Source organism: Pipistrellus kuhlii, unplaced genomic scaffold, assembly GCF_014108245.1.
Source record: "Pipistrellus kuhlii isolate mPipKuh1 unplaced genomic scaffold, mPipKuh1.p scaffold_m20_p_14, whole genome shotgun sequence".
Taxonomy (NCBI): Eukaryota; Metazoa; Chordata; class Mammalia; order Chiroptera; family Vespertilionidae; genus Pipistrellus; species Pipistrellus kuhlii.
Window position 1 is genome coordinate 47,008,591 of NW_023425449.1, and position 13,705 is coordinate 47,022,295.

The following is a 13,705-nucleotide window of genomic DNA, read 5'->3' on the forward strand; positions in this document are numbered from 1 at the left end:
TATTTTAATAGTTAATCACCTGAGTCAGTAAGATGCCATCAGAATATTTGCTTCTACTTATAATTTTAAAACCTTTGTGAAAAAAATAAGTGTGTAGTTTCAAACACTGACTCATAGATATATAGTCACTACAGAAAATTCAACACAAAGATAATGGGGAAGAGAGAGGTCATTACTCCCAGGCACTGTCCTTCAATTCCTTTCTCCTTCACCAGGGTAACAACTTCCAAAATAGGCGTTTTGGAATTGTCCTTCAGGAGCTATCCCTGTGGGTTTTGCAAGTGTTTTTATATCTACTACAGGCCCAGTGCACAAAATTTGTGCACTGGGGAGGAAGGTGTCCCTCAGCCCAGCTTGCATCCTCTCCAGTCTGGGACCCCTCGAGGGATTTCTGACTGCCCATTTAGGCCCCATCCCACCTGAGGGGTGTCCCACAGGTGGGATCAGACATCCCTCTCACAATCCAGGACTGCTGGCTCCCAACTGCTCACCTGCCTGCCTTCCTGATTGCCCCTAACCACTTCTGCCTACCAGCCTGATCACCCCCTAACCACTCCCATCCCAGCCTGACTGATGTCTAACTGCTCCCCTGCCAGTCTGTTTGCCTCCAACTTCCCTCCTCTGCCAGCCTGACCATCCCCTAATTGTCCTCCCCTGCAGAGTTGATTGCCTCCAACTGCCCTACCTTTCTGACCTGGTCCCTCTCAACTGCCCTGCCCTGCTGGCCATCTTGTGGTGGCCATCTTGTGTCCACATGGAGGCAGGATCTTTGGCCACATGAGGGCAGCCAGCTTGTGTGTTGGAGTGATGGTCAATCTACATATTACTCTTTTATTAGATAGGATAGAGGCCTGGTGCATGGGTGGGGGCCAGCTGGTTTGCCCTGAAGGGTGTCCCAGATCAGGGTGGGGGTTCCCTTGGGGTGTGGGGCATCCTGAGCGAGGGGACTGTGGTGGTTTTCAGGCAGGCAACACCCCCTGGTGACCCAAGCAGAGGCCCTAGTATCTGGAAATTATTTACCTTCTACAATTGAAATTTTGTAGCCTGGAGCAGAGCCAAACCTCCTGCTTGCTCAGTGGCAGCAGCCATTTCTGTTGGGTTCATGTATTTTCTTTAATTAAAACTTTGTAGCCTTGAGTGGAGGCCTCAGCCAGCCAGGGTGTGTGGAAAGCTTGGCTTCTGTTGTGGGGGAAACCCAAGCCTTTCTCAACTGTTCTCTGTGGCTGCAGCCATCATGGCTGGGGTTTATTTGCATACTCATTCTGATTGGCTGGTGGGCGTGGCTTGAGTGGAGTAATTGTTAATTTGCATATTATTCTTTTCTAAGGTAGGAAAATAAAAGCAAAATATGCTAATTAGCCAGGGGAAGGAAAGCCTACTCTTGCATGAATTTCATGCATCAGGCCTCTAGTTTATATATCATTTCAGTTATTTATGAAAGTATACATGTAATCATATTACTTACTAATGCTACCATTGTTCTGTTTGTTGGTGTGGGGGGTTTGGCTTTGTTTGCTGTCTTTAATAAGCCGCATATCAATATATGCAGATTCTCTTCAACCACAGCCTAGCAATGAAGAACCATCAGGGAAAGCTCTCAAAATATGTCCTGTTTCCAGCAGACACACATTCTCTGAAGCTACAGTTAGACCTTCAGTGTGGGCACCCTGAGGAACCACTTGCTCAGACTAGCAGCACGACAGTCTACAACTTCGGTAAAGTGTGTTTGAACTCCACTCGAACCAGGAAACACGCATGATGCTTTGTGCCTTAGGGTCTCAGGAGCCCATCAGTGATGAGTGAATAAAAAAATCTGAGTGAATAAAAAAATCTGTGTACATTTATGCCATGGAACACTATGCAGCTGCAAAAAGGAAGGCTCTCTTATCTTAGAGACAGCATGGAGGGACCATTATTCTGAGTGAAATAAGGCTGTCAGAGAAAGACAAGAATCACATGATCTCACTCATATGTGGAATTTAATGAACAAAATAAACCAACAAACAAAATAGAAATAGACTCAGAGTAGACTGACAGCTGTCAGAAAGGAGTGGGGCTTATGAGGATGGGTACAAAAGGTGAAGGGATTAAGAAAAAAAAAACCCTCAAAGACACAGACAACAATATGGTGATTACTAGAGGAATGGGGGGTGGGTAGGTAGAAGAGAGTATGGAAGGAAACTTGACTTGGGGTAGTGGACACACAGTACAATATACAGGTGACATATTGTAGAATTGCACACCTGAAATCTATATAATTTGTTAACTGATGTAACCCAATAAATTCAATAAAAAATAAAATAAATAAAACCTACTTTTGTTTGTTACTATGATTAATAAATAAGAAAGATTCCCTGACACACACAAAAAATGTATTAAGTAAATTATACTCTCTTTTCTAGTCTTCTTTCACAGAAAGAAGAACTGATCCTGAACTCTTGGTTTAGGTGTGTGACTCCATGTGTGTTGACTTGTCTGCTCCCCATTAAGATATAAAATATTCTCCCAATGAACCCAATATTCGCTTGGTAAAGGAGTTAGGAATTAAAATTGGGAAACTGAAAATCTGTCTGGAGAGATCCCCCCCCCCCCAATATCTAATCAGTATTGGGATCAGTCAAATAATCACTTAGACCACTTCCTGCCTTAACTATGAGCATCAATGCCAGATTGTTATTAAATGTGCATATCGAGTGGTTTTCACAGTGTGGTCCTCAGAGCGGCAGCATCACCTGGAACCTTAGTGGACATGCACTTTAAACCCCACCCACACCCTGGAAGCAGCAAGAACAGGGTGGAGGATGCACTGCAGTGCATCCCAGTGAGTCTCCCGGGTGACGCTGCTGCATCCTCAGGTGGAGAAATGCTTGTGACCATCTCTGAGCCTAAGTACTAAGGCATGAAATGTAATTCATTCAGTGACTATATCCTTACAAATGAAGTACCTCTACACAGTACATTTTTAACAAGTCCAGTAAAATAATTATATTAATGGAAGGTTAATATGCACACTGCACCCTGGACTGCTAGTTCAACCAGGAGTTTGACCAAATGGGAGGGCCAGCCAGCCGGCCAATTGCTCACAACCCCTCCTCCTGGTCGGCCATTTGGACCCCACCCATGCATGAATTAGTGCACTGGGCCTCTAGTGCATATTATAATGGACAGACTTTCCAAGCATCCCTCCAGAGTCTGTTACCTGTGCTGCCTTTTATCCAGGTTTCAGAAATGACATTCCTGCTGAGTGTCTTCAGATGGTCATCTGTCAGCTGACAAGTTAAATCTGGAACTGTTTTTAGCATCTTCCACACGGTCTTGTGTTCATGCAGTTTTCTGTAAATGGGCCTTCAAAAAGGAGACAGATTGCAAATTGAGAGATCTCAGCATAAATAGAAAGATACAAACAAACAAAACATTCTTGATTTGAGCTTCCTAATTTGTATTTTCTATTTATTTAAGGGTTGCTTAAGGACATCTGTGATGATGTTTTTTGTATGTTTGTTTGTTGTTTTTTGTTTGTTGTTTTTTGTTTGTTTGTTTTACCAACATTCAGATGCATCTCCAAGAAACTAAATTTTTAGGAACTGCTGTACCTCTTCTTTGCAGAAAACTCGGTGCTTCACGGTAAGGTTGTACCTTTTGCTGCTCTCCCACTTTGCATCACTGAGCTTCCTGGTGAGTAGATGATGCTTTTCACCAAATTGGGAAGTTCTTGGCCACCTTGTTTCACACATTCTCTGTACCTTTCCTCTGAGCCCCTCCTGTTCCCGCTGCCCCACCTGCTGCAGCTGCCCAGGCTCTGGACCTGCTTATACTGTTTCTTGTTTCTCTGTCTCTTTGACTGCATACTCATAATTGGTGTATCTGCAAGTTTGCTCCTTCCTTCTGCCAGTTCAAATCTGTTGTTGATCCCCTCTAATGATTTCTTTATAAAATTCAATCATTGTAGTTTTCAACTCCAAACCTTATTGGCTCTTTTTATTATTATTCTTTTTTTGGCAGTTTCCATCTCACTGATGTTATGTTTGTGGTGAGAAATCATTGTCACACTTTAACTCTATCATCTGTACAATCTCTGGTGTGCAGCGACCTAAGCTTGTCTCTCCTAGGCCCTCATACTATTGGTCAGAAATGTCGTTCAGCCTGAACCCCCATGACCCCCAACTTTTGCTGATGAACTGGTTGTATTGTCATATTTTCTTTAACTTGTTAGACAGGGTTTCCATTATTTCTTTGAATATATTCATAATAGTGACTTATGAATATATTTTGAATATTTCATAATAGTGACTTAGTAGACAAAAATGGATTTTGTCTACTAAGAATCAATATATGAATTCCTGAGGACACTGTTGGCTATTGACTGTTATTTTCCTATGCTTCATCATTTTTGTTGAAAACTGAACATTTTCGGTGATATGATGTGGCAACTCTGAATAAAACGTTTCCTCCTCCCCAGGTCAAACAGCAGCAATGCCTGTGCAGGGCCCTTCCCAGGGAGCTTGGGCTGAGTCTGTGGTGATGCTGACACTGGTGGGGCTTTTCCAGGCTCTGGGCCATCCTGCCCCTCAGGCTGCAGACTTCAGCTTCAGATCTCACAGAATTGTCCCTTGAGACACCAAGCTGCAAACCTTACTCTTCTTACCAAGGTTCAGACATTTTTCTTGAATAAATTACTTCTTATATTGTTGTAGAAATTTTATTAATTTTAAATTTTTGTCAACATTTTCCTACTTCTGTGAAGGAGCAGATATGCACAGATCCTCACTCTATCATTCTGGAAGTCCTATACTCCACAAAGAATTTTTTTTAATTGAATTTATTGGGATGACATTGGTTCACAAAACCATACAGATTTCAAGTGCACAACTCAACAAAACATCATCTGCACACTGCATCTTGTCCCCAATACCCAAAGCAATATCTTCCCATCCCCATTTCCCCCACCTATACCCGCCTCCACCCCTCCCACCCTTTTTCCTCTGGCTATCACCAACTGTTGCCTATGTGTGATATAAATATATATATGTTTTTTGCTTAAGTCCTTCACATTCTTTCACCCACTTCCCCACTTCCTCCCCTCTGACAGCTGTCAATCTGTTCCATACATTCAGGCCTGTGTTTCTATTTTATTCTTTTTTTGATGTTGTTGTTCCTGATATTCTATATATAAGTGAGGTCACATGGTATTTGTCTTTCTCTGACTGGTCACACAGAATCTTAAACCCTCTCCTCCAGAGGGGTATGTGTAATCCCTCCCACCCCTCAAGGTCAATATATATTTCAAGTGCCAACAAAAAGAGCCAGGGAAGTGCATGCGACCATTGGTGGTGGGACAATCACACATATTTGGTAAAAACACTACTAACAGATGAAATTAGGAGAAATGATGTTTCAAGCCTGGCTTCACTCAAAAATTATAGCTCATAATCATTTTGATAAGTGAATGGGCTTATAATTTACATATTCTGATGAAACATGAAAAACATTTCCTAAAATTCACCTAGTTGCTCTGGAAATCCTATTCCTAATACGTTATTATTTTTCAGTCTCCTTCTGCCTTTCCTATAGTAAAAAACTTTCAAATATCTAGCAACTATGTTTGGACTATGAAGAAGTAGGCAGAAGGGTGGTAACTCACAGCACCCCACCTCCATGCCACCATTTCTTGTTGGCTTGCCACTGCCCCATTCCGATACTGATCTGAAGGGTTTCCCAGGCTCTAACCTGATAAGAGATCTGAATTTTCCAGAGTTTCTACCATCCACTCCTATTTTCCATACTCGGAATGGTAATCAAGACCTTCAGTCTTAAAACTTGGTCTTGATGTCCTCTCTCTAACCACGACTTTCCTTCACTTGTCCCTCAATTGCTGCCTCTGTTATTTGGCAGGAATTCCTTTACATATGTCACATCTACTCCTTCCTCACCGCCTCCTTCTGGTCAATTCCTAATACACAAATGCTGCAGTGAAAGGAAGTAGATAAGCTAAAAACAGCTTCCAAAGAAGGAAGTAATGCTGATCACAAGAAAGCCTTATTCAGAGACTTGCCTCAGGCCCATGAAGGTCTTTGCACATGACACTTTGGAGCTGGTGATTGTTTTACTCTTCTCATTGGTTTACAAACATCAAAGAAAACATCTCTGGTCTCTTCATCAAACAATCACATTTTAATTGGAAGTGAAGACATCTGGGGATGGAGCAGGTTCATATACTTGAAAGGCTCTCAAATTAAAGATGGGTTACGATGGTTTTTGTCTAACAATTTGAGTAGAAATTATAGAGGTCTTTTTTCTAATTAAAAAGTACAATTAAAAGATTAAACACAATGTGAAAGATCTGTGGGGAGTTATACACAAATTTCCAGTGTTAGCTCCCTCCCAAAATCCTTCTGCTGGTTGAGTTCTTACTTTCTTCTAATATTGGATAAAAATAACAACCACCTAGGAGACACAGGAGGCCCCCTCTTATATGCTGGAAGAACTTGACACGTCCCTGAGAACTGGGGGACGTTTATACTTCTCCGTTATTTCTTTTTATTTATTTCCACTGAGTGCTTACTCTCTGATGCACTAGTAGAAGCAGAATTTGCTGTTGTCAGTTTTCTTTTGTTTCCTTATAAACAATGTCTCATAGTTCCTACATGTAAGATTTGGGTCTGCTAGAGAATACATTATCACTTGCCTTCCATGTTAATACTTTTACGATTGTTACCATGTGATTCCTTATATAAGAGTTGCAAGAACAGTGGTGTTCACACACACACACACACACACACACACACACACACACACAGTTATGGCCCCTTTGTTCAAACTGAATCTCACATGGGGTGTACATACATAAAATCAATGAAAGCAGAAATCTGCCGTGTAAAGAAAAAGAAGGAAGGTCGGTTCCACACAAGACCGCATCTCCCTGCATGTACAGCCGAGGGAGCATGGGAAATCCACAGGCTCCTGTGAGATCCCATGAATTCCCAGGGGCCTGCCCACAGGACATTCTATTAAGGAGTTGATTTCCACTATGTTTTATTTTCTGTGTGTTATCATACAATTACAAGGAATCACATTGTCTAATGCAATCTCCACTTGTAAATGAGAAAGCTGAAGCCTAGATATGCTGAGTAACTTCCCAAACTCCCATTAAACAAGTTTTGGGGACAGGATTTCACCTGGGGGACCCCACACCAAGCCCAGTCTCCCATCCACTGGCGCTGCACTAAGTCACACCTTCACAGGGTGACCTTCACTGACGCAGAGGGGCGGAGGTGAGTCAGAGCGGGGACTGCTCCAGGTTTTGTTGTCTGACACATAGAACAAAATATTTTCAATAGAACTCAGATTTACAGGTCAAGTGTTGGTACAAATGTGCGTGTTTCAAAAGATAAGGAAGCACAACAAATCACCAATTTCTAAGTCCTGAAAAGTTTTACAGTTCTTCTATTAATTAGTTGCTTATGGACTTCCATTATATTTCTATTTTTAAGTATTTTTTCTGTGTTTCTTACCAATTCTAACAGTTTAAGCTTCATTGCCTTCAGGTTAAATTTACCTCTAAGTCAAGGCTGAGTTATTGAGCAAAAAACAAAAGAAGAAGATGGGATTCGTAATCAGGGTGGATTTGAATCTGGAGTGAAAAGAGGGAGGAAAAAGCATGATGTGAGAAACATGGAGCAAAGTAGAAGGAAGAGCCCGAACTGGAGGCCCCACAGGAATTCGCTCACGTTGAAAGTTTGGGGGGAAATGGTGGCAAGGACAGTGTGGGCCACCAGCTGTGAACAGAGCCCATGGGAGTCTGCAGGTTCGGCTACATCTGTCCCCAGTACCTGCAGTGTATACCAGGCTCGTGAGTTCCTCAAGGGCCCCCCAAACCGGCTGGAACCAGATGGCCTATGATGGGGACACAAATATTTTCAGAAATTGCACAACTGAAGTCCTGGCTGTTAACAGATGTAGAATATTCAATTAAATCGTCTGTGATCCACAGACTAGCAGGATAGAAAATCCAGCTGAAAATGTTGCTTTCATTAAAGGATGCCAACTGCACACTGTTGGCCCTTCAGTGCTCACATAGCAGCACTTATCCTTTATAATAAAAGCCTAATATGCTAAGTGTCTGGTAGGCCAGTCAGCCATTCAACCAATCAAAGAGTAATATGCTAATGATATACTAAGGCCGCTCAACCGCTCACTATGATGTGCACTAACCATCAGGGGGCAGACAGTTGACCAGTAGGTGAGCTTGCTGCTGGGATCCAGACGATTGGGACTGAGCGAGGTGGGCCAGACACTCTGGAGCTCTCTCCAGCTGGCCAAACTCCCACATCCCTCTCCGGTCCCAATTGTGAGCCAGAGTAGTCCCTCAGCCTGGCCTGCACCGTCTCACAATCTGGGACCCCTTGGGGGGATGTCAGAGACCCAGTTTCAGACCTATCCCACCAGCCAGGCCAAGGGACCCCTCTGGTGAATGAATTTGCACTTGGGACTCTAGTCATAGTTATAAAATTATTTAAAACAATTCAAAATGTGATCCGCCAAATTTAATTTATTTATCCATTCTCCTGTATGCTTTCACATCACTCACTATAGAACTACTCTCCTGGAATCTAGTGTGTACATGAACTTTGCTTGAACTGTGCATGGTTAACAGTCATAACTCTCTGCCTGGATTCTCCTTGAAATTGCCTGATTAGTCAAGGATGAGCAAACAGAACAGCGCTGGTTTTATTTGCTCATTCAAATTCCCAGGACAAATGGGTCATGTCAGTGTTCCCAGGCACAGGGTGTCACTAGTGGGGTGCACCCCTCAGTTACCACAGGACTTGGTTCTCTGGCCCATTCCTGGTGGCAGCTCGAACTGTCCTTCCCAGCCTTAAAAACAAAACCCTTTTATGAATTGAAAAATGATTTGAAATGTCTGTGGGGACATGCTGGCTGTTTCCTGGAGGACAGCCAGCCCGAGGGAGCTCCAATGAAATAGGCCCTCAATCCCAGGATGGAGCGAAGAGCATGCTAAGGAAGCACTCATCACTCAGGTCAAACAGCTTCCGTTATCTCCAACAACAAAAGAGAATTTTGAGAATCTTCAAACAGGAGCCTTGTCAAAGAGCCTTTCTTAGCATCTTTCAAAATTTCCAAACCTGACACCCCATGCCTAACCAAATCCAGAGAGGGCATAGTGAGGTCCAAGTGGCACAGTGAAGTCCTAGGGTGCACAATGAGGTCTCAGGGCATGCAGTGAGATCTTAGGGTGCATAGTAAGGTCTCAGAGAACACAGTGAGGTCACGGGGCACAGTGAGGTCTCAGTGCACACAGTGAGGTCTCAGGCGCACAGTGAGGTCTCAGGGCACAGTGATGTCTCAGTGCACACAGTGAGGTCTCAGGGTGCACAGTGAGGTCTCAAGGCACACTGAGGTCTCAGGGAGCACAGTGAGGTCTCAGGGTGAACAGTGAGGTCTCAGGGTGAACAGTGAGGTCTTAGGGCATAGTGAAATCTCAGGGCACCCAGTGAGGTCTCAGGCTGCAGGGCCAGCAGTGAGGTCCCGGGCTCACAATGAGTTCTGAGGGGGGCACAGTGAGGTCTCAGGGTGCACAGTGAGGTCTCAGGCTGCATTCTGAGGTGTCAGAATGCACAGTGAGGTCCCAGGGAGCACAGTGAGTTCTGAAGGAGCACAGTGAGATCTCAGGGCCCACAGTGAGAGGTCTCAGGTTGAACAATGAGTTCTCACAGCATATATGAGAGGTCTCAGTTTGCACAGTGAGGTCTCAGGGTGCACAGTATGAGGTCTCAAGTTGCACAGTGAGAGGTCTCAGGTTGAGCAGTGATGTCTAAGAGCACACAATGAGGCCTCCAGAAGCACAGTGAGGTCTCACAGTGATGTCTCAGAGCACAGTGAGGTCTCAGGGTGCACAGTGAGGTCTCAGGGAGCATAGTGAGGTCTCAGGGTGCACAGTAATAGGTCTCAAGTTGCACAGTGAGAGGTCTCAGGTTGCGCAGTGGGTCTCAGGGTGCACAGTGAGGTCTCAGGCCAGAAGTGAGACCCCAGAGCACACAGTGAGTTTTTAGGGGCACAGTGAGGTCTCAGGGTGCACAGGGAGGTCTCAGGGCACACATTGAGGTCTCAGGGCACAGTGATGTCTCTGGGTGCACAGTGAGGTCTCAGGCACAGTAAGGTATTAGGGCAAAGTGAAGTCTCGGAGCGCATAGTGAGGTCTCAGGCCACAGTTAGATATCAGGGCACACAGTGAGGTCTCAGGCCGCATTATGTGGTGCCAAGATGCACAGTGAGGTCCCAGGGAGCACAGCGAGTTCTGAGGGGGCATAGTGAGGTCTCAGGCACAAAATAAGGTCTCAGGGCATGAAGTAAGGACTCAGGGTGCACAGTGAGTTCTCAGGGAGCACAGTGAGGTCTCAGGGAGCACAGTGAGGTCTCAGGGAGCAGTGAGGTCCCAGGACACACAGTGAGTTCTGAGGAGGCACAGTGAGGTCTCAGGGCGCACAGGGAGGTCTCAGGGCACACAGTGAGCTCTCAGATTGCACAGTGAGGTATTAGGGCACAGTGAGAGGCCTCAGGTTGCACAGTGAGCTCTCAGATTGCACAGTGAGGTCTCAGGGCGCACAGTGAGATCTCAGGGAGCAGAGTGAGGTCACAGGGCACAATGAGGTCTCGTGGTACACAGTGAGGTCACAGGGTGCAGTGAGTTCTCTGGGTGCACAGTGAGGTTGCAGGGCCCAGTGAGATCTCTGGGGGCACAGTGAAGTCTCAGGGGGGCAGAGTGAGGTCTCGGGGCACAGTGAGGTCTCAGGGCACAATGAGGTCTCAGGTCACTGTTAGATCTCAGAGAGCACAGTGATGTCTCAGGGTGCACAGTGAGGTCTCATGGCGCACAGTGATGTCTCATGGTGGACAGTGAGGTCTCATGGCGCACAGTGAGGTCTCTGGGTGCACAGTGAGGTCTCAGGGAACAGTGAGGTCTCTGGGGGCACAGTGAAGTCTCAGGGGGGCAGAGTGAGGTCTCGGGGCACAGTGAGGTCTCAGGGCAGTGAGGTCTCAGGGCAGTAAGTGAGGTCTCAGGGAGCACAGTGAGGTCTCAGGGAGCATAGTGAAGTCTCAAAGCACAGTGAAGTCTCAGGGCACAATGAGGTCTCAGGGCACAATGAGGTCTCAGGTCACTGTTAGATCTCAGAGAGCACAGTGATGTCTTGGGGTGCACAGTGAGGTCTCATGGTGCACAGTGAGGTCTCTGGGTGCACAGTGAGGTCTCAGGGCACAGTGAGGTCTCTGGGTGCACAGTGAGGTCTCAGAGAGCACAGTGAGGTCTCATGGTGCACAGTGAGGTCTCTGGGTGCACAGTGAGGTCTCAGGGCGCACAGTGAGGTCTCTGGGTGCACAGTGAGGTCTCGGTGCACAGTGAGGTCTCAGGGAGCACAGTGAAGTCTCAAGGCACAGTGAAGTCTCAGGGCACAATGAGGTCTCAGGGCACAATGAGGTCTCAGGTCACTGTTAGATCTCAGAGAGCACAGTGATGTCTCAGGGTGCACAGTGAGGTCTCATGGCGCACAGTGAGGTCTCATGGTGCACAGTGAGGTCTCATGGTGCACAGTGAGGTCTCTGGGTGCACAGTCAGGTCTCAGGGCACAGTGAGGTCTCTGGGTGCACAGTGAGGTCTCAAAGAGCACAGTGAGGTCTCATGGTGCACAGTGAGGTCTCAGGGCACAGTGAGGTCTCTGGGTGCACTGTGAGGTCTCAGGGAGCACAGTGAGGTCCCAGGGCACAGAGTGAGGTCTCAGGGCACACAGGTCTCAGGGCACAGTCAGGTCTCTGTGTGCACAGTGAGGTCTCAGGGAGCACGGTGAGGTCTCAGGGAGCACAGTGAAGTCTCAAGGCACAGTGAAGTCTCAGGGCACAATGAGGTCTCAGGGCACAATGAGGTCTCAGGTCACTGTTAGATCTCAGAGAGCACAGTGATGTCTCAGGGTGCACAGTGAGGTCTCATGGCGCACAGTGATGTCTCATGGTGGACAGTGAGGTCTCATGGCGCACAGTGAGGTCTCTGGGTGCACAGTGAGGTCTCAGGGAACAGTGAGGTCTCTGGGTGCACAGTGAGGTCTCAGAGCACAGTGAGGTCTCTGGGTGCACAGTGAGGTCTCTGGGTGCACTGTGAGGTCTCAGGGAGTACAGTGAGGTCCCAGGGCACAGAGTGAGGTCTCAGGGCACACAGTCAGGTATCAGGGCACAGTCAGGTCTCTGTGTGCACAGTGAGGTCTCAGGGAGCACGGTGAGGTCTCAGGGAGCACAGTGAAGTCTCAAGGCACAGTGAAGTCTCAGGGCACAATGAGGTCTCAGGGCACAATGAGGTCTCAGGTCACTGTTAGATCTCAGAGAGCACAGTGATGTCTCAGGGTGCACAGTGAGGTCTCATGGCGCACAGTGATGTCTCATGGTGGACAGTGAGGTCTCATGGCGCACAGTGAGGTCTCTGGGTGCACAGTGAGGTCTCAGGGAACAGTGAGGTCTCTGGGTGCACAGTGAGGTCTCAGAGCACAGTGAGGTCTCTGGGTGCACAGTGAGGTCTCAGAGAGCACAGTGAGGTCTCATGGTGCACAGTGAGGTCTCAGGGCCCAGTGAGGTCTCTGGGTGCACAGTGAGGTCTCAGAGAGCACAGTGAGGTCTCAGGGCACAGTGAGGTCTCTGGGTGCACAGTGAGGTCTCAGGGCACAGTGAGGTCTCATGGCGCACAGTGAGGTCTCAGGGCACAGTGAGGTCTCTGGGTACACAGTGAGGTCTCAGAGAGCACAGTGAGGTCTCAGGGCACAGTGAGGTCTCTGGGTGCACAGTGAGGTCTCAGGGAGCACAGTGAGGTCCCAGGGCACAGAGTGAGGTCTCAGGGCACACAGTCAGGTCTCAGGGCACAGTGAGGTCTCTGGGTGCACAGTGAGGTCCCAGGGCACAGAGTGAGGTCTCAGGGCACAGTGAGGTCTCAGGATGCACAGTGAGTTCTCAGTGTACACAGTGAGATTTCAGGGTGCATAGTGAGGTCTGGGGGCGCAGTGTGGTCTCAAGGCACAGTGATGTCTCAGAGTATGCAGTGAGGTCTCAAAATACCTTGGAAGCCTGGCTCCTGAGCATCCCCACAGAGAGCAGGGTGCTCCCAATCTCTGAAGCACACAGATGCTTAGAAATCAGAGTTTGTGCATCTTTCATACTCAGATGTTTAAAAGAACTGCTTCTAAGACAGAATTAACTCATGACGTGATTTTCCTGTAAGAGGAGCTGATGGGGCATTTGTTGGAGATCAGAGATAGTTTTAATCGCCCTAAGCCTGGCAGGCTCCACCCTGCTGCACAAGGGCAGCTGCCTGGCGCTTGGCACTGGCTCAGCAGGGTCTGTGGCGTCCGACCCAGCCTGGCCAGGTGTTAGCACACTGCAGGCCACTGCAGCAGAACCAGGGGCACCGACCTGAGAGAGAGGCACAGGCAGCAAGGTCAAAGGCCTGGGGCAGTGAGAACCCAGGAAGTTCCGTGAAGGTCGTCCGAGGAGAGGTGAGTCAGGCCAGGGCTTTAAGAGAATCACTGGGAAGTCTCAGAGTTTGAAAGTTCTCTCTGACTGTACAAAGGGTGCAGCGACCAGTGCCCTGGTCCCACCCAAGCTACAGCCCCTCAGGACAGTCCAGTTCCTCTGAGATTGTCGATGTCCCCCC

General features: G+C 47.3%; 1 protein-coding gene across 1 annotated transcript in view; it reads right to left on the reverse strand.

The window, feature by feature from the left end:
• Positions 1 to 13,705, reverse strand: part of CNBD1 (cyclic nucleotide binding domain containing 1) — a 195,244-nt gene that overhangs the window by 102,872 nt on the left and 78,667 nt on the right. Inside the window, exon 5 of the mRNA XM_036437339.1 lies at positions 3,200 to 3,345. Coding sequence (XP_036293232.1) covers positions 3,200 to 3,345 — 146 coding nt within the window. The remainder of the gene's footprint in view (positions 1 to 3,199; positions 3,346 to 13,705) is intronic.